This window comes from Budorcas taxicolor, chromosome 11 (assembly GCF_023091745.1).
Source record: "Budorcas taxicolor isolate Tak-1 chromosome 11, Takin1.1, whole genome shotgun sequence".
NCBI classification, from domain to species: Eukaryota; Metazoa; Chordata; class Mammalia; order Artiodactyla; family Bovidae; genus Budorcas; species Budorcas taxicolor.
Genome location: NC_068920.1, coordinates 27,762,876 through 27,789,577, shown reverse-complemented (window position 1 = coordinate 27,789,577; position 26,702 = coordinate 27,762,876). Strand labels below are relative to the sequence as shown.

The following is a 26,702-nucleotide window of genomic DNA, read 5'->3' as shown; positions in this document are numbered from 1 at the left end:
GAATGAAAAGGCCACACCTTGAGATCTGCTAAAATCTTGCGTGGGAGGACCTGCAGACCTAATGGGATGTGAAAGGGATTAACACCTCAAAAGAAAAAGTTAATGACCTGTGAAGAAAAACTGTTCTGGGAAAATTTGCCTTCCTTGTTACTTGGTCAAAAAATTACCTTGAGGTGGCCAAAAAAAGGCCCACAGTGGTTGCTGTGCATTTGGGTGCTGTCCTGATAGTGACAGGTCAGCAATGATGGCTGTGACACAGAGTTAATGGAAAGTAAGACATAAGGATATGTGATCCGCACCAGTTTTTGTGGGTTTACATGCTGTGAAGGTTTAAAAGCTACAGTTTTAAACTCCAGCATGTCCACAGTCTGGGAGCAGCAATTCCCCCCATTACTCTTTCCTCCTAAAGCAAAGACCTCTTTCTAAACCATCCCCAGCCCCCCAGCTCTTAAAAGGGGCTCCAAACAGCATGATGTAAAAAACACAGCACAGACCCAACCAGGCAACTCTCATTAACGTGTCAAGAGAAAAAAAAAATTTTTTTTAATGAATGACAGCAAACAGACATCTGACATATTTCTTTCCTAGTACCATACTGGAAACAAGCTTGAGAGGTCAGGGTTCTTAAATGCAATTGTCATTCCCCCATCTGTCTCACTGGGCTACACGAACCCAAAGAAACACCTTCTTGCTTGCTTCCGTCTGTTGTCTTCCAGTGCCCAGCACCACCACTACCACTCCATAAGCCTTTCTTCCAAGAAAGAAAACCATAATGTGTTATTCGTTATCAACTCTTCAAAATCACTGGAAGAGCATTTTATTCACAGCAGGCCCTCTTTTATCTACCGGCCTTTATCATCGGCCCTCATGAACACAACTCTGCTGGGCTCTCTTCTCCTTCTCTGTGTCCTCCCTTCCATGGCTATGCCTATGCTAATAACTCCCCATGTTTCCCGTCCATGTCATCCCTTCCATCTCTGATCCAGCTTGCTCTTAGCTAGCCTCCCTAGGAAGTTACCTCAGACTCCACCCATCTCACCCCTACTTCTTGTCTCCGGTATGTGAGTGGATTGTCCAACTTCTTTGCAGGAGCTTAGGCCAGAAACCTAGGAGCCATCAGTGACCTGCCCTTGCCCTCAGCCTCCACCTCCAGCCAGCCTCCTCATCCTGCATATCCCACTTCACTGGTAGCCGGAATCTCTCTCCTCTTCATCCGCATTCTATTCACCTGGATTCCAGCCACATTTCCACCAGTCTCTCTGCCTCCCTGTAGTTCATCCTCTCCTCTGTGGTTAGAAAGCTCAGAATTAAAAAACAAGTCCTATTTAAACCTCTTACATGACTTTCCATGATCTTAGAATGATATCTAAAACTGTTAACATGGCTTATAAGCCTCCCCTTGATTTGGGCCCTGTATTTCCTTCTCCTCACCCCCAAACACTACGTACACAAGTACACACACACACACATGCACACACACACATCTTTACCACATGCCCAAACTTGACCAACTCCTCTAAGATACACTTCCTCCAGGAAGACTTCCCTGATCAGACTACTCTGTATCTCCCAGTCATGTTTGGCCCCAGCACCCTGACTCAGCCTGTCACTCATCATAATAATTAGTTTACTTATTTCACCGTCTGTTTTTCCACCGGACTGTAAATTCTTAAGGGTCAGGACCATGTCATGTTCATGGCTGAGTCTCCCAGGCCCTGTGAACCGCCTGGTTCACAGAGTGCTCAGTAAATGTTTGTGGAAGAAACAAATAGACAAATTCCCATCCTTGACCTTTATTCATCTCCTCTATTTTAATATATAAACTAAAATTAGGAATTCTTAAATTAGAACTGTTTTGGAAGGAATGAGATACAGTAGAAAGAAATAGAAGTGGATTCTATTCTGGAAAAGCAGGCTGGTCATTTCCCTTCTCTCGGCCTGGAGTCCCCTGTGAAATGAGGAACTTCCCTGGTCATCAGAGTTCCCACAAGTACACATCCTGAGCTCCATCCAGGAGGTTCTAATCTGATGTGTCTGAGTAGCATCAGGAATCTGTACCTTTATAAGAGCTCCCAGAGTGATCCTGATACTCAACTGGGTTTGGGAAGACCTGGGTGGTTTTTACGGAGAAGGCAATGGCATCCACTCCAGTACTCTTGCCTGGGAAATCCCATGGACGGAGGGGCCGGGTAGGCTGCAGTCCATGGGGTCGCGAAGAGTCAGACACAACTGAGCAACTTCACTTTCACTTTCACTTTTCACTATCATTCACTGGAGAAGGAAGTGGCAACCCACTCCGGTGTTCTTGCCTGTAGAATCCCAGAGATGGGGGAGCCTGGTGGGCTGCTGTCTATGGGGTCGCACAGAGTTGGACACAACTGACATGACTTAGCAGCAGCAGCAGGGTGGTTTTTAAAGTCCCCACCAGCTGTGAAAATGCTAAGTCTCATGTGGTCCCACACCTAAATGTCAGAACACTGTTTTAACTCTTTTCTCCTTGTAGGCTACTGAAAGCATTAAAATGCTGGTGACATTGTGTCAGTCTGATACTGAAGAAATCAGAAATGTGGCCTCAGAAACTCTCTTATCTCTTGGTGAGTTTTTTTGTTTTTGTTTTTTGGTAACATGATTGTTTATTTCTGACACTCACAAAGGTAATGGTAAGAAGTTTCATGTGCCTTGTTTGAGCAAGTTTTCTCCTATAGGCTATTTGCTCAAGCACTTACATACACACACACACACACACACACACACACAGTATGAGGGACTGATCGATTAGTACCAACTGGTATTAATTTATTATTCTGAGTGATGAATAAACATGTTAAGTTCAAACTGGTATTTATTTTTGGTGTTCTGTATCCAGGAGAAGATGGGCGGCTGGCATATGAACAGTTGGACAAATTTCCTCGAGACTGTGTAAAAGTTGGAGGTCGTCTTGCAAGTGAAGTTGCCACGGCCTTTTAATTACAATCTGACTCTGCCTAACAGCTGTCGTAATAAATGGCCCTGTTAATCAAGATGGTGCTGTGACTTAGCTGGAAGCTGTTGAGGTTGTCTGGAAATTTTAAATGTTTTGGAAGGAATCCGAAGTCCAGTTTCACAGTGCTTATCTATTTTTCCTTTGGCCAATAGAATAGGGCTATGTATATTTCAGTAGATTACATCACTGATTGCAGCTGACAAAACTTAGTAGAAGAGTCTGTCTTATCTAGTATGTATGGAATTTTAAAACAGCCATCTTTGTACTTTTTTGGAAGTTCTTCTATAAGCTTGAAATAGTCACATGATACTTTGATAAATATCATATGCCTTGCAGTTTTTGCTCTGTTGTGTTCTCAGGGTTGAGTGGCCCCTTCAGGTATCTAATTTTACCTTAAATGTGAAGCAAAAAAAATAAAAGAATTTCTTTAAATACAAGTTTGCCTGCAGAACCTGGTAAAAGAATACATTATAAGATTTTTTATTTTCATTTTTTCAAGCCGCCACAATTTCTTTTGTTTCTCTATCATGAAAAATCCAAAGGCATGTTTCCAGTATATAAAAAAAAAGATGGATTAAAAAAAAAAAAAGATGGGTAGATCACTAAAAATTACCTTATTAAGATTATACCATACTCATTTTTAAGAAGATATTCAAAACTTAAGCTTTTTTTTTTTTTAAATAAGAGCCATTTTTAAATGATACTTTTTATAATAGAAGTATTTTGCTGCTAAGGCAGATCAAAACCAGAAGTTTTCAGAAAGTTATGATGCTCCTTGAAGAAGAACAACATAGAAGTTGGAGGAATCCTAATGGGGTGAAAGAGGCTTCCCTGGAGGCTCATGGTCAAGCATGTGCCTATCTAGGCAGGAGATGCATGTTCATCCCTGGGTTGGGAAGATCCCCTGGAGAAGGAAATGGCAACCCATTCTACTATTCTTGCCTGGGAAACCCCATGGTCAGAGGAGCCTGGCAGGCTGCAGTCCATGGGGTTGAAGAGTCAGACACGACTTGGTGACTAAATGACAACAGTGAGGTGAAAACAGGGGATCAATAAGTGGTCTTTGCTTTTATAGAAAATATTATATAAGGTAAGGAAGAATGCTCTGAATGATGGTTACTGCCCTAGAGGAATCATTCATCACTGGATAAGCACCGTTGGCCAAACAGTTAAAACGGCTCCCATCATTGCTTTCGTATCAGGGTAGTAAGTCCTTTAAATAAAATACAAGTCCATTCAGTAATTCTTATTAAATAACTGTTCTTCCTCTTAAGAGTATATAAGGTGGGATATGCCAAGATATCAAAATAATATGTGTGAGTGTAATTTAAACTGTGGAATATCTACTATTCTCTGAATGTGCTTGTATAATCATTTAGATGTTATTTGAAATATTTACATTTTAGCAAGACCTTTAAGAACAATTCTTATTTCGTTTAAAGTGTAAATTGTTTATCAGGCTTCCTGGTAGATAAGTTCTTTCAACTGTGAAGTTATAATGTATATATAAATTTGTAAATTTATAAATATTATATATATGCATATCTTCCCTTTTAAAGGTACATTGTACAGCCTACAGTTAGTATGTATAGTCTGTAGTCCCGATCAAATGGTTGAAGTGATTTTTTTTTTATAGAAAGTCAAATCACAAATGTCACAGAATTGTTTTGTTGTCTGGGTTTTTTATTTTTTTGAGTATTGCATGAATAATTAATTCTATACCTTTTGTATTCACTTCTGCATTTTATTTTTGGTTGAAAGGGGTGCTTTTAGTTTTGTGGTATTTGCATTCATCACTCTTTCAATCATGTAAGTTAAAATAAAAATTATTTTTGAATTACTAGTTTCATGTTCAGAGTCTGCTATATTTTTTCATATGTTCTTGTTGAGTTGGTATTTACACAACACACTACACTTCATTCTCAACTTGACTTTATTCTTATCTTGAAATTCCTTCATCCATGCATGAGAATGATATTTACGTCTGAGAGGTGTTGTAATGCTAATTGAAGGAAAAACAGAGCTGCATTTTATCTGATTCCTTCATCTGGAACACATTCCTGTGCTGCCCCATTTTGTCTAAGTTGCTATTGGTATATTTTAAATTTAATTATTTATTTTTTGGCTGTGCTGGTCTTGTTGCTGCGAGACATAAAAATTCCTGCCCTCACAGGGCTCATATCCTGGAAAGAGAAGACAATAAGACAGAGAAAAGGAAGGAACTCCCTGGCGGCCCAGTGGTTAGGACTCTGCGACTCCACAGCCAGGAGCCCAGGAACTAAGATCCCACAAGCCATGCAATGTGGCCAAAAGAAAAAGACCAAGAAAAGGAATGTAACTGCCCAAGGCCAAGGCTGGGGATGCGAAATGGGATAGGGCAAAGATCACAAGTTTCAGAGAGTGGTCAGTGCAGGCCTAAGAGAAAATGACTTTCAAGGATGATCTGAGGGACTGACAGATGAGTCATGTGGATATGTGGATGCCTCTGGGAAGAACATTCCAGGCAGATACAACAGTAAATGCAAAGGCCTTAAAAAGGGACCATGCTTGAGGTTTTAGATTTTCTAGTAGCCACACGAAGTTACAAGAACAGGGGAAGCTAATTCTAATAATATGTTTTGTTTAACCTAGCATATCCAAAATCTTTCAATTTGTAATCAATATAAAAATTATTAATAAAATATTTTACCTTCTTTTTCTCATACTTTGAAATAGAATAATATTTTACAATTACAGCACATCACAGTTCAGATCGGCCACATTTCAGGTACTCCGTAGCCATGTGTGGCTAGTGGCTACCATATTGGATAATGCAGGCTCTGTGTTTCCCCAGTTGTCCCAGTCGTAGCCTTTATAGAATAGACACACATACACATATGCTCATGCACATACATGGATACATGTTTGCAACCATGGGTTCTAACCATGGGTTACATGTTTAGTTGTCATGCCTCTTCAGGTTCTTTTTTAATTGATTTACACTGTTGTGTAGCTTCTGAATCAGAGCAAAGTGACTCATATAGATATAAAAATATTCTTTTTAAAATTCTTTCCCATTATGGTTTATTACAAGATATTGTAGTTCCCAATGCTATATAGTAGGACTTTGTGGTTTATCTACTTCATTTATTTATAATAGTTTTTATCTGCTAATCCCAAATTCCTAATTTATTCCTCTCCCAACTCTCCCTTTGATAACCATAAGTTAGTTTGTTTTCTATTGTCTGTGAGCCTGTTTCTGTTTTGTAAATAAGTTCATTTGTATCTTATTTTAGATTCCACATATAAGTGCTATCATATGATATTTGTCTTTCTCTGTAAGACTTACTTTACTTACTGTGATAATCTCTTTGTCCATTCACATTGTTGCAAATGGCATTATTTCACTCTTTTTATAGCTGAGTAGTATTCCATTATATATATGTACTTCATCTTCTTTATCCATTCATTTGTAGATGAATATTGAGGTTGATTTCATGTGTTCAGTTCAGTTCAGTTCAGTCGCTCAGTTGTGTCCAACTCTTTGCGACTCCATGAATCACAGCTGGTTATTGCAAACAGTGCTGCTATGAATATTGGGGTGTATATATCTTTTCAAATTAGAGTTTTCTCCAGATACATGGCTAGAAGGGAGATTGCTGGATCTTATGGTGACTCTCCTCTTTAGGTTCTTTTAATCTGGAACAGTTGTGCCCCTACCCTTTAAACTTCTACACCTTACTATATTTGAAGAATACAGACAAGTACATTTCGTAGAATGTCCCAGATTTGGACAGGCATCCAAATTTCTACCTTGAAAGTACAGCCAGTAGGATCTGTTGATAAGTTGGAACTGAGATATGAAACAGACAAAAGCCAAGGGTGGATCCAAAAATTTCAGTCTGGAAAACTGGAAAGATGGAATGCCATCTTCCAAGACGGAAACTGAGAAGCAGCAGGTATGGAGAGAAAGACCAAGAATTCTGCTTTGATTGTCTGTTAAGTCAGGGAAACCGCTTAGGCATGGAAATGGAGATACCATCTTGGTGATTGAAAGTACTTGTGTTTAGAGTACAGGTGAGAAATCCAGTTAAAAATAAAAAATTGGGAGTCTTCAGCATGTGAATGGTTTATTTCCATCTAGGAAGTATAGATAAAAAAACAAGAGGAGGTACAAGGACTGAGCCTCAGGCCACTCCAATATTCAGAGGTCATAAAGAAGAGGGGGAGACAGCAAAGGAAAAGGAAGATGGCCCATGGGGAAAAGTTAAAGGAATGTGACATCTTAGAAACCAAATGAGAAAAGTGTTCCGAGGAGCAATGAGTGACAAATGCTGAGGACTGAAGATTGAATTCAGCAGAGTGAAGGTTCCCAGTGACCCTGATGAGCAATTTCAGTGGACCTATAGGGTTGAAATCCAATTTGGAGTACATTTAAGAGAAGTTCAAAGAATGTTCAAATAGCAAGTATGGCAGCTCTTTGAAGAGTTTTTGTATAAAGAGGAACAGAAACGTGAATAACCAGTGGAAGGGGCTATATGAGGTCAAGAGAGTTGTTTAAGTTTTTTTTAATGAGAAAAGGTACAGCATACTTGTTGATGATGCAAAGGTCCCAGTTGAGATGGAAAAATTAAGAGGCAAAAGGATTGTGAGCAATCTCCTTGAATGAAGTGAGGAGAATTGGTTGAAATCTGCATAAACGGAGGGAGCATAACAGGAGGAAAGCCAGAGGATATGAACACACACAGGTCAGAGGGTGGATATGATGGTGAGAACTGACGTAAGTCCCCTTTTTTTGGCTGCCCTGGGCTTTTGTTGCTGCATGGTCTTTCTCTAGTTGTGTGCAGGCTTCTCATCGTTGCAACTCCTGATCCTGGGCTCAGTAGTTGTAGCATCTGGGCTTAGTTGCCACAGGGCATGTGGAATCTTCCCGGACCGGGGATGGAACCTGTGTCCCCTGCATTGGCAGGCAGATTCTTAACCACCAGACGACCAGGGAAGTCCTGGAAGTTCTTTTTTGACTGCTTCTATTTTCTCAGCAAAATAGGGTCAACATAGAAAATCTATGATGTAGAGAAGAACTCTATGTAACAAGTAAGCAAAATTGGCATAATACTATGAAAGATGAGTGGAAAGTTTGACACGTTGGAACAGTCAAAGCAGAATGAGCAAGTTCCTAGTAGACATCGCCTAAACAAGGCACAAAGACAGGAACTCACTGAGTGTGTGTTAGGGGGAACCAATTTAGTTTGAGGTGAGATTCTGTGCACCAGAGAAGTGAATGTAAGCTTGGTTTAGCACAAAGTGCAGAAGGCCTCAATGCCAGGCTGAAGAAAGAAGTTCAGCATACATGTCTCCCCCGCCCCGCCCCGGATTTGTGTATTCCATTCCACGGTGTTGCTAAGTGATGAGTTCCAGAGTTCTTGACTGCTCACTTCTGTTACTGCCAGGGATGTGACTGAAGCACCCTTGGCCTTTTCACACAATGGCAAAGACTCAGGCTTACTTTGTGCAGTTTTGGACTCAGGTTCTTCAGTATTTCATAGGGCTCTATCACCGCCTCCAGAAATGCTGGAGTGTCGTTAAGGGCTTCTGCACTAACAAGGAGGAGGAATACATCCCTCCAGCTGAGAGTATTTTTCATAAAGAAAAAATTCTGATGCTTGGCAATATTTTGACAGATAATTCTCTAGCCCTTGAACAGAGAGCTCAAGCTGCCTATAGAATCGGACTGTTGGCCTTTACAGGTACTGATTTAACCAGCGGTACTGATGGAGATGTCCCACAACCTTTCTGCCTGTTCTAGCACTGCCAGTGAGTGGGTCTCCTAGCGCTCATCTTAAGAGTCCAAGAGCATTTCCTTTGCCTAAATTATTAGTCTTTCATCTTAGTACCACCAGATGATTACTAATTACTTTCTCCTCAAGGATCTCCCATCTGAGCTACTAGCTTCCCTAGTAGCTCAGATGGTAAAGTATCTGACTGCAATACAGGAGACCCAGGTTCGATCCCTGGGTTGGGAAGATCCCCTGGAGAAGGAAATGGCAACTCACTCCAGTATCCTTGCCTGGAAAATCCCATGGACAGAAGAGCCTGGCAGGCTACACAGTCTATGGCGTCACAAATGGTCAGACACGACTGAGTGACTAACACAGAAGGATCTCATGTTTTAAAAGAATGTGTCCATCAGACATGACTAATTAGGTACTTTCTAATTTTTATTCATTAAAATTATATATACACGCATACACACTGAAATTGCCTATAAATTTTTTTTAATATAAAAAATCAAAGACTATACTGAATTGATTTGTCAACCCATTTACAGGGAAAAACTACTTGATATTTTACTTTTTATCTTGCAAAAAATGCATTATACAGGCAATAATCAGTAAGAACTTTAGGCTCTTAAAACACTGATTAATAACAGGAAAGTCAATAGGTGCACTAGTGAAAAACAGCTATTAATGTACACTTGGCTAGAAAATTAAGCGGTAAGGGTTGAAATTATATTTAAGGGCCCTTGTGGCTCAGATGTAAAGAATCTGCTTGCAATGCAGGAGACCTGGGTTCTATCTCTGGGTTGGGAAGATCTTCCAGAGAAGGGAATGGCAACCCACTTGTTTTCTTATCTGAAGAGTCAAGAGGAGCCTGGTGTGCTACAGTCCATGGGGTACCAAAGAGTTGGACACAACTGAGCGGCTAACAAACCATTTAAAGACACACTGTTCTGTCAAATCCAAACTTGCTTCACTTTTTTTTTTTTCTAATAAATGACAGGATGTGTAAAAAAAAAAATTTATAGACAGCCTCAATAACACATCTCCTAATTAGAAGCTGTTGTTGGTAGATTATTTTTTAAATGGGAAAATGAATTATTTTGATGCCATTTGATAGACTACTTCCACAGAATGGTGTCCATGAGAGAAAACATTTACTGTTTACAAGGATCAGTGGGTCCTAAGGTGCCAGAATGATTAAGAATCACTAGCACAGGACCAGAGAGAAGACAGAAACTCAGGAGAATGCCCATGTGCAGGATAAATCGTAACCACCAATGAGGCAGGCTCAGGTCACTACAGAGCTGTGGCACCATTGGGGGTAAGAGTTAGCTAATTATAAAGGGATCAGAATCCTTTAATTACATGTGAGGAACAACGAAAAGGGCTCAGGCCAGCTTTTCGCTAACACTTTACATCAAAGAGAAAATTCTTAAAACCATGAAACTGTGGTAGTACAAATAAAAGAAATCCAAGCCAGGTCAAAACTCCAGTGGCTAGAATCCAGATGACTGTGCCAGCCGCTCCTCACCATCTAAACTGTCTTCATGAGCGCCGCCTTATCTATGACCTTCTCAGAGTTCAGGATTTGAACTAGGAAAATCTGGGGTTCAGGTACAGGATGGGAGTTGAGTCAAGGACAAGGTTGGCCCCAGATCTGCAAGAGGTGGGCTGAGAAACATGTTAAGGAGAACAGAACAATGGTGGGAAAAACCTCTCTTGCCAGTTAGACCCTGACCTTGCAGCTCAGCCTGTTGGTTTTTCCTTTGTTTGCTCTAATGTTCTGGTACTTCACGCACTGAAGACCGAGACTCGGGAATGAAACCATGAGGGAGATCTGCAAGGTGAACACAGCCAGGCTTTATTCATCTTGCAGTACTGACAGGTGCCTGATGAAGGAACCAGGGAAGAGCTTTGAGCAGGCAGGGACCTCCCAGTGCTCTTCATGTAACCCCACGCTGATCAATGTACACGTTCTCAATTCCAGAGCAGCACATAGAGTTTGGGGTGGCAGGGGAGAGGAGAACTGAGTGTGAACACAGGAGCACTCATGTTACTAGCTACTAGACATATCAAATACTTCTGGAAATGCAAATGCTTTGTTTTACAGGAGGACCCACTGCTGGAAATTTTGCAGCTGAGTACATGAAAGAAGTAGCTCACTTGTTGCAAAATTACGAGATGGTACCAAAAATAAAGATCCTGCTGCTCCAGAGTGTCGCATCTTGGTGTTACTTAAACCCTGTCAACCAGAGAAGAGCCAAACATTTGCAGTTTATTCCTATCCTCATTAATCTTTTTGATGACACATCTGAGTCTCCTATGAAAAGTGAAACAAACAGCAGCCTCCTGGTTAAATTTTGGGGTTGCTATGTTCTCTCTGTCATGACATGCAATAACTTGCCTTGTATGCAGGAGCTTAAACACTACAGTTCTCTGAAATATCACTTGCAAATACTGGCCAGTGAGAACTGGTCTGGATGGCCCGAGAATTTTGCAGAGGTGCTATATTTCCTCATTGGTTTTCACAGGCGTTAATTCCTCTAAATTCAGCTACCTGATGCCACTGTCTGCACCCCACTGTATTACCCTGGAAAACTGAAATAAATAACAAGAGCTGATAACACTATTCTTCAGCATTTTCTTTTAGGTGGTTGAAAAACTGTATATTCATTTTCAACATTACTGTAATTAACCAAACTTATGAAAAGCGCCCCTGTTGAAATAACCTTATAAAAATTGTTTATAAAATGAGAATTCACTTAGCTATGTAACTGTTAGAAGCAGTGGTGTGTTTTGGGGAGGGTTATTGACGACATTTAGCTAAGGCACCCAGGAATGCCAAACCCAAACCCAACTCACAGCCACAACGGATGCTACAGTGGATGTAGATGGATGCTGTTGATCTATAGTGGATGCTGTCGCCCTACTCATACGCATCCTTGCGTTTCAGTGCCAGCCTTCAAGGTGCCACATCCTTGGCTGAGGCCTTGTTTGGCTTTCAGATATGATCTTACTGCACCTCAGGCTCACCAGGAGTTCAGGGGAACTCTCACTTCCTGGGAGCAGTGCTCACCTCCATTGGTCCAGCTCTGGAAAGAGATGGAGTATTATGTGTTCAGACACCCAAAGAACAGCCTAAAGCTCGCCTCTTGGATTTTCAGCGTCTGTATTTTGTTAGAAAATATGTAAAAGAAAACTTGCACTTCTGTACTGTCCAACCTCATCAAAAGCTTTGCTACAAAAAATATTTATGAAAAAGCGCTTAAAGGATTTGTAGCTTTTTGTCTCTAACTACCCTAATATCTGCCTCTAGCTAAAATTGGAGCCCTCAAGAGATTAAACTGAATACTTTCATCTTTCAGACACGCCTTGACTAAACCTCATGTCATGCTTTCACCTTTCACTGAGGGGCCTGGAGAAAGTGTAGGTCAGTGATCTTTATTTATTACAGGAATGTTGTTCAGTTCAGTCAGTTCAGTTCAGTTCAGTCGCTCAGTCATGTCCGACTCTTTGCGACCCCATGAATCGCAGCACGCCAGGCCTCCCTGTCCATCACCAACTCCCGGAGTTCACTCAGACTCACGGCCATCGAGTCAGCGATGCCATCCAGCCATCTCATCCTCTGTCCTCCCCTTCTCCTCCTGCCCCCAATCCCTCCCAGCATCAGAGTCTTTTCCAATGAGTCAACTCTTCGCATGAGGTGGCCAAAGTACTGGAGTTTCAGCTTTAGCATCATTCCTTCCAAAGAAACCCCAGGGATGATCTCCTTCAGAATGGACTGGTTGGATCTCCTTGTAGTCCAAGGGACTCTCAAGAGTCTTCTCCAACACCACAGTTCAAAAGCATCAATTCTTTGGCGCTCAGCCTTCTTCACAGTCCAACTCTCACATCCATACATGACCACAGGAAAAACCATAGCCTTGACTAGATGGACCTTAGTCAGCAAAGTAATGTCTCTGCTTTCGAATATGCTATCTAGGTTGGTCATAACTTTTCTTCCCAGGAGGAAGCGTCTTTTAATTTCATGGCTGCAATCACCACCTGCAGTGATTTTGGAGCCCCCCAAAAATAAAGTCTGACACTGTTTCCACTGTTTCCCCATCTATTTCCCATGAAGTGATGGGACCAGATGCCATGATCTTCGTTTTCTGAATGTTGAGCTTTAGGCCAACTTTTTCTCTCCTCTTTCATCAAGAGGCTTTTTAGTTCCTCTTCACTTTCTGCCGTAAGGGTGGTATCATCTGCATATCTGAGGTTATTGATATTTCTCCCGGCAATCTTGATTCCAGCTTGTTTCTTCCAGTCCAGCGTTTCTCATGATGTACTCTGCATATGTTGTTAGTGACGCTATTCACATCGTGTGGATTCATGAGCTTCCCTCAGGAAATTTGTCTCAAAACTTAAAACAGGAAAAGCTGTGTTCTGCTGCTAAGCCACTGTACCTTCTCATCCTTTGTGGACTTTGTGAATTGTGTAACTCAGTTTCTCAAACTAGACCTCAGTTTATAGATTAGGGTTGGAAATCAGAAGCCCCATTTAGAAACTGCATCACAGAAATCACATTTTCCAAATGCTTTTGTAATTCAGAGTTAAATAATGCTGGGTCTCTGATGAAAAAACAGGTTCAGATTTGGGCCTTGAGGCATCTTTATGCTAAACTGTGATTTTACGCTGGCTTACCAAAATTGTAATAAATGGTTGTTTCCCTTTGTTGTCCCTTGTAAGGATTCTCTCAGAAGCAAATGCTAGATAGCAATTTGAGCACAAGGGCTTTATTTGCTAATCTTCATAAAGGACTTATGCTTTTATTTCCCTCAGGTAAGAGTACCTAAGAGTATAATGGCCAGATCATATAGAATGTATATGATTAATTTTTAAGGAACTGTTGCACAGTGCAACAGCACCTGTGGCATTTAATATTGTCTCCAGCACTGCCAGGGTCCCAATTGTTTCATATCCTTAACTCTCGGTACTGTGCAGTTTTTTTCACACTTGAGCCATTCTGATGCACACATGACAGTTTCTCACTGCAGTTTCATTGGCACATCCCTGGTGACTAACAACGCCATCTTGCCCCATGCTTGCTTGCCATCTGTACATATGCTCTCCAAGGGTCCAAACTTTCCTCCATTTAAAGAAAAAGTGGTCTATCTACTTAATGAGTTTTAAGTTCTTTATAGACAGAAATCCTTTGTTGGGTATGTTTTACAAGTATTTTCTCCCAGTCTGTGGCTTGTCTTTGCATTGTCTTTTAAAGAGTAATTTTTGATTTTTATGCAATCCAATTTATAATTAGTAATGTGTCCTTTTGGAGAAATCTTTACCAAATCTGAGATCACTAAAATTTCCTATTTTCTTCTAGATTAAGTTTTAGCTCTGACAGTAAATTTTAAAATCCTCAGTTCTTCTTTTGCTCCCTGCTACCAAATCCTAGCAATCCATTTTTGACATTTTCCAGAAATATTTTCTATTTGCCAAGTCATCATATTCTACTTAGCTTTCCTCTTTACCACTCATTCTAAAATCCTGAGTCCCCTCTCCCTCTAATCAAGAATATCCTTAGTTCTTTTTAAAAAAATATTTTTATTGTGGTAAAAAACAATGTAAAATGTATCTATTCTTCCTCAATTCTTTGGGCTAATACACCAAATCTAAAATATACAGAGCTGCACTAATACAGCAGCCACTGACCTCACATGGCTCTTTAAAATATAAATTAAAATTAAATAAACTGTTAGTTCCTCATTCATACAGCCACATTTGGTACTCAAGGCTACCTGGGTATTACACTGGACAACTCAGTTCCAGCATCCCAGAAAACTTTACTGGACAATGTTGCTATAGGTTGATAAGTTTCCATTACTTAAAATTTTTAGTCCTCACAAACACAGGGGTGGACTTTATCTCAATATTAGAGATAAGAAAATTGAAGTTCTAGAATAAAATGCCTCAAGTAATCCTTAAAAGCTTGATATTGCTCTTTATTGTCAATTTACACAAAGTTGCTTGTATGCTATCCACAGAACTTAATCCCAATGCTGTATACTTCTTAATTTCCCTTTTGTACTTCTCTTCCTACATCCTTCATTTCACCCTCTTACACACTTTGTCTACACCAGTATGTGAAATGTGTGAACAGAAAGTTTCAGAACCCTGTTATTCCTGCATTTCTTTATCTGCTCCACGCTCTGCTTTTCTAGGCCACCAGCACCCCCCAGCATTTTACCCAGCCAAGAAGAGCAGGATCCTACCAGCCAGCTGAGCCTTCCCGTGGCTAATCAGATTCACCTGGGGAGTTTTGGGACCTTTAGATGTTCACACTTCTACTTGGTCCTATTACCGGGCCTTGGGGTCTGGAAATCAAATATCCCTCCAGTGAGCTTGAGATGCAACCAGGTTTAAGAGGGAAAACCTCAGCTATCTGAGTCTAAAGAGGGAGAAGTCATTTTCCCTTGTTTTCTTCCAAGCTAGTTAGCAGAACAGAAAGGAAACAAAACAAAAAGCACAGAAATAGACAAATTTTCTACACAGACTCTTTATATTTCATTCTTCCAAGATACACACAGAACTCAACAGAATGAAGTTTATTTATCATATACACAAGTCATGTCTGACAACTGAGAAAATGCTATTTACACAAAACACCATAGATTAAAAATACATAGTATTTGTATTTTAATACAATAATAGGGTTCCAGGATACAAACAAGAAAGTTTGATAACAAATTTTCATTATAAAGTTATTTGCACTGCTACAAAGAACTACAGTGGAGGTAAACTTCGGCAGTTACTGAATTTCATATACTCGGTTTTACATCTGTAGAGGAAGAGACGACTTCTTCAGCACATGTACCACCAATTTCTGAGTCTTCTACTTCACTCAGAATCCTCAGCAGTTGCCTGTTCAGGATCCAATTCCTGACTATACGGTGATTCAAGGTTGTCCAGAGGTTCATGACTCAGCCTCTTTTAAAGAATAAACCAATAATTTCTTTTAAAAACTTTGCAATCAATTATTACTATGCTGATATAAGGAACCCTCACTGTTGTAATGAGGTTTCATTTCATAATGTTCTTAATTCACTTACAGTGTTATATCAAAGTGCTAACCATATTAGATCCTATTTCTGCAAAGTCAGTGTTTACAAATTTGCTTATTTTTAAGTACTGAGATGCTTTCAGAATACAATCCAAACCAGCACTTCTCAAACTACAGTAAAGGACCAGGTTTCCCATCTGCTTTGGACCAATACTCGTGCAGCAGTTAAGAGAGCTACTACAGTGCTTCCAAACGAAAACTTTATTCTGTCATGGTGCTAAAATGTAAGGCAGAAATTCAGTACAAGAAAAGTTTTGATTTGAAAAACTTCCTAACAAGATGATTTTTTGCAGACATGAATAAATTTAAAACCTAGTTTGTAAGACAGGTAAAGTTAATAGTCATCAGGTTAATACTTATAAACACATTGCTAACTGCTAAGTCACTTCAGTCGTGTCCAACTCTGTGTGACCCCATAGACGGCAGCCCACCAGGCTCCCCCGTCCCTGGGATTCTCCAGGCAAGAACACTGGAGTGGGTTGCCATTTCCTTCTCCTATAAACACATTAGTTACTTCCAAATTTTAAAAAAAGTCAGATAAGATGGCCAAAGCTATTCAGTACACCAGTTATTAATACCAGTTTTGGAAGTGCCCATGTTTCATTGGCATTATAGTTAAAAACTGTGTATGTCTGTGTGAATATATATGTATGTATAACTGATTCACTCTGCTGTATACCCGAAACTAACACAACACTATAAATCAACCATACTCCAATAAAATTTTTTTAAAAAGCCTGTCTGAAAATTTGACACCTGTGAAATATAATAAATTCCCTATATTTTTCAGATATAATTCCTTTTTATATTTCTATAAGAAAACAGGTATTCTTTTGTTTCATAATAATAGCATCTAACAGTTATTGGGTTCTCACTATATATAGGCAGTTCTCTCAATTTTCTCCCTATTATAATTCACTATTCTCATAGGAAGCCTAAAAAGTAAGCACTATTACTCCCATTTTATAGATGAGGAAAATGGAGCCCTGACAGGATGAACAACCTGCTTAACTCTAACTTAATGGCGCCAGGCAGGGGGCTAGGACTCAAACCGGGAGATCTGATCCTAGAGCCCAAACACTTTCTGATCACACTACCTGGACTTGATAGGAAAACAGACGGCTCTGAGTCAGGAGAAGGTTAAGACACCCACCTGTATCATCTCTGCCATATACTGAACGTGTTCTGCTACTTCTGCCAGTTCCTTATTCTCCTCCTTCAGGCGGGCAATTTCATTGTCCTTTTGTTCAATCTCTTTATGAAGCTATGTGACATAAATCAAAATAGTTCAGTATCTCACAGATTTGCAACTATCTTTATTGCAAAGATAAACCAAATTATATGCCTCCAAATATACAACTGACAGACACATTTAGGGCAAAGTTCCTAACAAAGGTGCTGTCCTTGGCTCTCAACACAATAGGCTTCTTTTTGTGTAACAGTTCTGCCTAATTCAACTTTTATTAGGCCAACATTACATCTGGTTTATATTGCTCTAGTAAAATATCTTAGACAGAAGAAAAATGATCCCAGAATGTTTAAAAATGTCACAAATTATATCCAGTACATACTTTCTCATTTTCCTTAAGTGCCTCATAGAGAGCCTTCCTCCGTTTTTCTGCCACTTCTTTCCAATAGTGAGGGGATGGATTTTCTAAAATAAATGAATGGTTTACAGTGTAACTTTGGAAATCATTACTGTTTATATATACTGCTGTAAAAACCCAGTAACTTTTTGTCTACTAAAAAAAAATTTACAGTCTCTCAGTACTTAGTAATACCATTTGTAAAAAAGATTAAAGTTAGAAAGCCAAACCAGTTGTTTCTCTTATTTTTCCCGACATTTTGAAGATTTTCAATGTTTCAAAACAATTCCAACACAAGTACAATACACATATAACTTTCCCGTAGACTGGTAAAGGTTGTTTGCTGCATTTGCTATGTGTCGTCCCATTTTTTTTAACAGTGACATTTGTGACAAGTCCAGATCAGTTATTTTTACATTGCCCTTAAATTTAGATTTGTCCATTTTGATTATTAGGTTCAAGCTATACATGTTGGCAAGGACACTGTGTAAATACCTTGTATCCTTCCCAGTGTACCACTGAAGAACACATGAATCTGTCACAATCCTAGATATTATATTCAATCGTTTAAGATGATTTCTCCCTTGTACACTTTTTTCCTTCAGTAACAAGTAAATGATCTATGGAGTAAATTTTTCAGTCTGTGGTGTTAATATCCAGTTCCCTAACAACCTTTCATCCAGTTTTAGCTCCACTAATATTTCTTAAATCTATTGTTTCTATGGTGGATGAAAAAGTAGTGATTTTCCATTTATGTAGTTCCTTCTATATTCAGTAGTTGGTGTTATTCGGTCAAAGAACATCCCCTACCTCAATTCAGAAGAAAATTACCAGAAGGGATTCATGTACTCTTTTCTAATTCAGTGTATTATAATCCATTCTTGTCATCATTCAAACTTTCCCTAACTTAGCCAAGGGGATCCCTTCCTTAAAGCAGTCTCCTTATCTGTTTAACCTCTGCATCAGTTGTTGATTTTCTAACACAAGAGATTTCTTGTGTTTTCTAACACAAGAGATTATAAACTCACTCTATAGTGAGCTTGCCCCAGTGCTGGAAGCAGCCATTTCTCTAGGGAGCTTTAGCGGAGAATACTGTTTACAAACCAAGAACTGGATGTGATTGTGCTTCTTGTTATTTAGGTGCCATTGTTTCTGGGCTCTTTCACTGGCAGAGGTAGTTTAAAAAAAAAAAAAGTCAGTTCATACCAACACTCCCAATTCCAGTTCCACAACAGAGTTCTTCCTTTCTTTCCCCATTACATATTGTATCTCCCTTCACCATACCATGAACCCAACCATGTCAACATATTACCCATTTGCTCAATCCTAAAATATACTCAAATTTCCCCCATACCTGCTACTACAGCAATACCACTAACAGCAAAAATTAAATTCAAGATGTCTTTGTAGTTCTTTTAGTCCTCACAGTATATCCCACTGAGGGTGTATAGTCAAGAGTTCTGTGTTCAAGTTATATGGATTAATTTTTTTCTATGTGGTTCAGTTCAGTCGCTCAGTTGTGTCCAACTCTTTGCGACCCCATGAATCGCAGCATGCCAGGCCTCCCTGTCCATCACCAACTCCTGGAGTTCACTCAGACTCAAGCCCATCGAGTCAGTGATGCCATCCAGCCATCTCATCCTCTGTCATCCCCTTCTCCTCCTGCCCCCAATCCCTCCCAGCATCAGAGTCTTTTCCAATGAGTCAACTCTTCGCATGAGGTGGCCAAAGTACTGGAGTTTCAGCTTTAGCATCATTCCTTCCAAAGAAACCCCAGGGCTGATCTCCTTCAGAATGGACTGGTTGGATCTCCTTGCAGTCCAAGGGACTCTCAAGAGTCTTCTCCAACACCACAGTTCAAAAGCATCAATTCTTTGGCCCTCAGCCTTCTTCACAGTCCAACTCTCACATCTATACATGACCACAGGAAAAACCATAGCCTAGACTAGACAGACCTTAGTCAGCAAAGTAATGTCTCTGCTTTTGAATATGCTATCTAGGTTGGTCATAACTTTTCTTCCCAGGAGGAAGCGTCTTTTAATTTCATGGCTGCAATCACCATCTGCAGTGATTTTGGAGCCCCCAAAAATAAAGCCTGACACTGTTTCCACTGTTTCTCCATCTATTTCCCATGGAGTGATGGGAACGGATGCTATGATCTTCATTTTCTGAATGTTGAGCTTTAGGCCAACTTTTTCACTCTCCTCTTTTACTTTCATTATGATAGCAATATGACATATAGTTGAGTTGTTTATTTCCATATTTAACTTTAGTTATTACTTCCTATCAATCTTCATTAATTTTAGCCAAATCAGATGAATGTCACAAATCCTGTTGCTTATATTATTACTAGAACTTCTTATTTGTATGCAATCAACCTTTCTTAATTTTGCCTAAAAAACTCACTATCTACTTATTTTTTCCCCCAGTCATGCAGGCAACTCAAAATGAGCCCAAATATCACTTTAATCTTGGGTAAGACCATTAACTTCTCCAGGTGTCAAATTTTTTCCGCAGTAATAATATCCAATGACTCATTATTAGAATAGAAGTAATCACCTTCCATAATACTTATACAACATCACTAGCTTCCTTTTCTGAATTCCACTGCCATTCCATTAAAACCAGTAATTATCACAGGCACATGCTTCTCACTCATCTTCACTCCTCTTACTGTTCCTATTGTTCCTTTACAGCATTGTGGAGAGGAGCTTGAAGAAAAGACACTCCTCTCCACAAATTCATTCTCTAGACACTTTTCTTCTGAAGAGACTATTTCTAAGTCTTACATGTCCCATATCAAAGCTGCCATATTATTCACTATCCTTTCCTTTAATATTTCACCTATATATGGATCTTACCAAACCATAGTACCTGTCCAAATTTACATTTTATATATTTCCAACCATAAATTTTAAATTATCAAAAACATTAAAGCAAAATATTTTAACAGATTGAAAAGCTGTAGGCAGAATTCATAACAACAAATAATATTTACCCTTATTATAATATAAGTTTTTAAGATAAAAGCTGCATATATACAGTTTTTTGTACCTGTGATCATAAGATCAAATGCTTCTTGGCTGACTCCTCCAAGAGTTTTACTTTTACTACATTCTTGGTCAGTAACAACTCCAGAGCTGGAAGTCTTAGATATTAACTGGTCATTCCAATGTTTCTGTTTGGACAAGCCTTTAACCAACTATAATGAAAATATGTACATCAGTCATTTTGTTTAATGAACAAGAAAGCTGAATAGCTTTCTCTTTTGAATTAAAACTAAAGCTTTCATTTTTTTGGATATCTTTGGCTCTTCTAAAAAATTATAGATTCAAAACTCTACAAAAATGTATCATCATATTGTAGGAATTTTATTTACAGCAATTATTTTAGATTAGACTTGGGTCTAAGGCTTAGCCAAATTCATTTGCATCACTTAAATAATTCAGTACCACAGGAAGGCATGATTTTCAACCCATACAAGTCTAGAAACCCTCATCCATGATTTCATTATTTACATACAGGGGTAAATGAGTGAATCTAACATTTTATTCTTAAAAAGGAGAAAGAAATCAAACATTATGCCTATAGGTTGACTCATAATTTATTATCCCAGTTCTACTACAGATATTCATACCAACTTTCAACTTCCTAAACTGAAATTAAAACAAAAACCACTTCTGTGGGGAATATCTAATTGTTATCCCTAAATTATTTCCCAATTTCAATGATTTAGGTATTTCTTTTTTTTTTTTTTAATTTTAATGATTTAGGTATTTCTGACCAAGTAAGTCTTTGAAATGTTTTTAATGTAAGTGCAGTATCATCGGTACCCCATTCTAGCTCAACAATACACACCTCATTTTCTCTTCCAACTAGAGATCCAGCCGTAGAAGGCTGAATCATCTTCAGAGTTCTTCTTGGAACAGGACTACACTGAAAGTCAACATAAAAATTATCTGGTTACTAAGTTACTATATGGACTGTTACTATCTCAATCTTACTATAATTTACAAAAAAGAAAACAACCCAAAGGACACTAATGTTTGATATGGTATAAAATTTTATAAAATTACACATGGTTTGATCAACTAGCAAATTTATTATTTCCCTAAAATTCTAATAAAGTTTGAAGAAATTCTAAAAATAAATCATATTACTCAGACTTGACACAAACAAGTCATTCTTCTCCCATTTCAATATATGTTCTTGCTACAGTCATAGTCATTTGTTTAGTTAAAACAAAAATACAACATTTTTAAGTTCTAATACTTCATATATGATGAAATTCCAGAACACCAGAACTATCTGTATTCCATCTTATAAAGAAAAGATCTTCCACACAGAAACTAAAAATGTACCAAATATCATTACATTTATGGCAGAAACCCACAAAAGGGGTAAATTGGAGGAAAGGGTCAATTATTTACATTGCAAAATATTTCCCTCCCCTAATCAAAAGGATTCCTCTCAGGCTTTCTTTAAATTGTGAATATCCCCTAACATATTTATAATGAATTCACCAGAAGAATATAATTTTAATAACATTACACATGTAAAGACCTGCTTCTCCCTCTCAACCTTTACCTGAGTGTAGAAGCAGTTTGCTTCAAGACCATTCATCAGCAGACAGCAAAAATGTCAGTGTCTGAGGCATACTAGAACTCCAAAATGCCCAAGCTATTGTTTCGGGAAAAAAATTGCCTTCCTTGTAATATGTAAATACCTTCCTGTATATTTCCTGATCTAAAAGATCTCTCCACTATATCTGCAAAAAATCATTAGTTCTACTGCCACCATGGGATAGCAAACAATAGTGAATACTCAAACAAAGTTAGTAAGAACGTGACACCGAAGCAGCGTGAGAAAGTTACTGCTGCCACACTGCACTTCACAGGACCAGAGCTCACCTTTCCCACGGTAAAGTTTCTACTGCTGATTATTATCTCACTATTGAACTGAAGAACAAACGCTGGCTACTGTGAGAACAAATATTACACCAACATTTCAGATACAGTTTAGATTAGTCAACAGTCTCCAGACAAACAGAAGAAAATATAACTTTGAAACCTTTTAATAATAGGAAATGTTAATTTATTTAAACGCTTGCTACTAAGATAAATGACTGAAATACTGAATGACCATTTCTAAGATTTAACTTTCACAACTTTAAGCTTTATAGCCCACCCAAATGTAATATTGCTATTATCATTTTATTCATACAGATCTTGCATTAGAATAAGCTCTTTACAGCCAGAAAGGTTCTCATATATTAATGAGTCTTAATCTTTTTAGAAAACAATTCTATATTCTGCAAACCCCCTCAGAAAACAGTAACAACAAAACAAGCACACACATAGCATTTTGTGTATGACTGGCAAGAAATCCACAAACTCCTAAAATATACTCTTACAGACTAGCTTCAGTCCAACTCGCTCATTTCACAGATGAGTAAACTGAGGCGGAGATGGTGAATAACTCACCACCCAACATCACAGTTTTGGAGGCAGAACCAAACAGAACCCAGGTCCTTTTATATCCCAGATAGTTGTACTATAGCTACTAAATATTCAACTTCTCTTTAAATGTTAGACTCTGCTGGAAAACTGAACTGAACTGAAATACTGATAATTGCTGAAAATGGGGTAAGTAAATTGAGATTAAATTACTATTTTTTAATATTTTTCCTAATAAAAAGTTTAAACACACACATACAAAGCACAATTGGGAGATGTTATTACCCTTTATGGAAGATGATGGAATCAAATTCACATATTATGGTACAAACTATTATTCAAGAAAAATAATGTAAGGAAGATATGAAGGCAAGTTAATAATGCAAAATGTCTCTGTGATCAAAGATCTAATTTGAATATACACACAAAGGATTTTAATAAAATCATCTCGTGAAATGTAATAAGAGTAAAAACAAAGGAATAAAAAGTCTTGTATATAGAAAACCCAAAGGAATTTACTAAAAAAAACTATTACAACTAATAAACAAGTTCAGCAAGGTTGAAAGAAACAAGATCAAGATACAAAAGTCAATTGCATCAACAAAAATTTAATTAAGGAAATGATTCCAGCTACAATAGTATTAAAAAGAGCAAAATACTTAGACCTAAATAAATGGAAACACATCCTATGTACTTGGATCACAAAACTTAATATTCAACCATAATTCATTTTTAAATAGTCCTCTATTGTTACTTGCCCTCAGACTCAAAATTTAGTTAAGTCAAGGTTCATAGAAATTATAGCCAAGTTACATTTGACAAAATAATGTCAAAAAACATCTACTTACCTGCTTTCTACAACAGCTGAAAGTGATTGCATCACATACCTTTACATTCTCTTGGATTTCTTCTTGTTTCTGCTTCATGTTGTGACTCATTACACACCTGATGGAGAACAGAAGACTAGCAATTCAAAAACAGAATAATCTGCATCAGAAAGTGAAATTCAGTTTTTTGTTCAAACTACAATCGTAAAAATAAAAATTAAAAAAGCAAAACGATAAAAAAGATGGAATCTTTTCTCACTGTAAGCAAACAGCCCTGTCAATGACAAGTGACTAAAGCTAATGACTCTTAATATCCCTACTTTATACATACCCACACACACAAAGTAATTCTGACTGGTAAAATTCTGTTACAGATGAGAAAATATGTATTCTCAGCAAATTTACAAAATATGATGGTGTTCTGGATTAAATGCAGGTCTCCCAAAGATCTGAAAAATGGTCAGTAGGAAAAGTTAAACACAGACATTCAGGTATGATCAGGTCAAGAACACCATCCCAACTTTGCTGTTTCAAAGGCAGATTTAAGCTATAACAAACTTGGCTCTGGTAACAAGCAATAACTTAATACTTAGTTTCTAATCAAATAAGATTATGCATTTCCATGTGTAGGGAATGTTTAACCACCATTAACTGAGGTACTGATGGATGCAAAGAAGAGGGAGGAGACAAAGGGCTCTGCAATCTTATTAACCAGAACACTGGGCTCCACTCACTCGAAACCCAAAAGTGAACTCCTCAGCCATCTCTCTTCTCTCATCTGTCTCTCATGCAGATCTCACTGATTTCTGTAGCTATGCCTTTCTTTACTCTAAACTTTGACTATGACCCATCCCATGTGAATACATTTTATGCTGTGCACCAGCACACACAAATGCAATCAAAAAAGCTTAGGAAAGAAAGTCTAATGCTGTGACGCATCCTATTTTCTAGTCTGTTTAATGTTGATCAAATGCTGGTCGGGCTGAGCCAGGACAGTGGTGTTCAAACTGCCGGTCACAGCCTGGGATTCCAAAATCACTTAGTGGGTGTTTAAAACATCAAAATGTATGACATAGGAGGAATAAATACTGCTTCCTGAAGGTTCTAATTTAGCTGAGGAATGCGACCTAAATTGCGATATAAAAAATGTGATTTAGTACATGTCATGATTTAAAGAGTTGAAAGCCACGGGTCAAACCTAACTCTTCACTTGCTTGAACTCTTCACTAACTCTTCACTTGAGTGTAATGATACACTCCCCCCGACATCCTTACTTTTTATTATCTAGTTATTTTAGATTGAAAACCCTGGCATATGACTGAGTCCAAGGAAATATTGATAAACTGACGAAACCAAGTGTCACCACGTTCATTTTTTCTCTAAATGAGCAGGCGCAGGATTCAGGGATCTTCTCCCATGAGCCTAGTTAGCGGACCATCATGGAGGCTCAGTGGTAAAGAAACAGTCTGTCAATGCAGGAGACGCGGGTTCGATCCCTGGGTTGGGAAGATCCCCTTGGAGAAGGAAATGGCAACGCACTCCAGTATTCTTGCCTGGGAGATCCCATGGACAGAGCCTGGCAGGCTACAGTCGCGGGGTCGGACTTGGCGACTAGACAACAACAATGGATTTCCACCAGTTCAAGAGGACGGAACATGTTCCTCTTAACCAGGTACACCCACACTGATGCCCTCACACCAACCAGCTGCACAGAAACCGCCCCGAGACCCCGCCAATTTGTCCTCGGGACAGAGACCCGGAAGCCAAAGAGGAGGCAGAAGGTTCAGCGCGCCGAGGCCCTCCAACCCATGGGCGTGCCTGGGGACGGCGCCCGCCAGCCAATAGCGAGCGCGGACGGGAAAGCGCGCCAAACCTGACCTAACTAATGGGACGGGGTCCAGTCTCACCTCCCCAGCCCCCACCCCCATCCCGCGACCGTTCAATTGCCTCTTCACCCCGACCCCGACAGTGGCCAAGCAGTCAACAGAGGAGTAAGCGACTTCTGGCCGGCGGCAGCCCCAAAAGGCCTCATCTAGCAACCCCTGCGGACCCCCTCCAGCCACCCCTCTCACACTTACCGGATGGAAGCGTGCAGTCCTCGTAGCGAACTCAGGAAGTTGTGGCCGGTGCTTCTCGCGCGGGGTTCACAGCCAACCCACGTTTGGGCCAGCACCCTCTGCAGTACGGGCGCGCGCTGCTGTGAAAACACTGAAACTGTTCCCGCCGGCCCTGGACGATCACGTAACCGCCGGACGCTAGGCGTAGGGCGGAGCTATCGGAATCCGACGAATCGCCTCTCGCCCCTGCCCGTTTCGGCTCCGCCCCTTCCTGCGCCTGCGTGGTGGGCGGGGTGTGTAGTTGGGCCCGGCTCGGTTCTAGGTCCCGGCTTATGCTCTGCAGTCCCGACTTCCATTCAAAGTGAATGCTTTTTTTTTTTTTTCCCGCCCCCGCTAGATGTAAACACCGAAAGAAGAAGTATTGTATGTGTAGTACGTCTTAATTTTTCTAAAAATCCTTGTTCCGCGGCCCCCTTATTGTATTAAGAGCTTTTCTATTTTGCCTTATTTACGTTGACTAAATTGTGGTTCCCTGTGGCTCAGTTGGTAAAGAATCCACCCGCAATGCGGGAGAACGAAGTTCGATCCCTGGGTTGGGAGGATCCCCTGGAGAATGGAAAAGCAAAGAGTCGGACAAGACTGAGCCACTTTCACTTCACTTCACTTCACTTCGGTAGTACTAGAAGGCCTAATCCTGCCACAGACCCATTGATTGAGCGCCTGGAGGTACCAGTGCTGTTCTAGGCGCTGCCATTGCAGTCTGAAGGAGCAGGAAAACCTTGTTTTTGTTGTTTAGTTGCTCAATTGTGTCTGAATCTTTACAACCCCATGGACTGTAGGGCCCCATGCTCCTCTGTCCTTGAGTTTTTGTACTCAAGAATACTGGAGTGGGTTGCCATTTCCTCCTCCAGGGGATCTTCCCGACCCAGGAA

The 26,702-nt window shown here is 39.5% G+C and overlaps 3 protein-coding genes across 4 annotated transcripts in view; 2 read left to right on the top strand and 1 right to left on the bottom strand.

Moving 5' to 3' along the window:
- Window positions 1-2,967, top strand: part of RIPOR2 (RHO family interacting cell polarization regulator 2) — a 214,327-nt gene extending 211,360 nt beyond the window's left edge. Inside the window, exons 22-23 of the mRNA XM_052649090.1 lie at window positions 2,504-2,594; window positions 2,867-2,967. Of these exons, the coding sequence (XP_052505050.1) occupies window positions 2,504-2,594; window positions 2,867-2,967 (192 nt within the window). The remainder of the gene's footprint in view (window positions 1-2,503; window positions 2,595-2,866) is intronic.
- Window positions 2,968-8,447: 5,480 nt separating this feature from the next.
- ARMH2 (armadillo like helical domain containing 2) lies at window positions 8,448-11,280 on the top strand. Its single transcript, XM_052648111.1, has 2 exons — window positions 8,448-8,709; window positions 10,853-11,280. Exons 1-2 carry the CDS (start codon window positions 8,448-8,450, stop codon window positions 11,278-11,280), a joined length of 690 nt encoding a protein of 229 aa, XP_052504071.1.
- A 4,205-nt stretch (window positions 11,281-15,485) lies between these two features.
- GMNN (geminin DNA replication inhibitor) lies at window positions 15,486-25,928 on the bottom strand. Of its 2 annotated transcripts, none has more exons than XM_052649179.1 (7): window positions 25,792-25,928; window positions 23,735-23,831; window positions 21,289-21,366; window positions 20,485-20,632; window positions 17,416-17,498; window positions 16,998-17,108; window positions 15,486-15,711 (listed from the first exon to the last, which is right to left on the bottom strand). In XM_052649179.1, the coding sequence occupies exons 2-7, from the start codon at window positions 23,822-23,824 to the stop codon at window positions 15,622-15,624; spliced, it is 600 nt and encodes a 199-aa protein (XP_052505139.1). In that variant the 5' UTR covers window positions 23,825-23,831; window positions 25,792-25,928; the 3' UTR covers window positions 15,486-15,621. The 2 variants fall into 2 exon arrangements, with proteins under 2 accessions (XP_052505139.1, XP_052505141.1); XM_052649181.1 differs by having other exon boundaries at window positions 23,774-23,831.
- Between the last annotated feature and the right edge of the window lie 774 nt (window positions 25,929-26,702).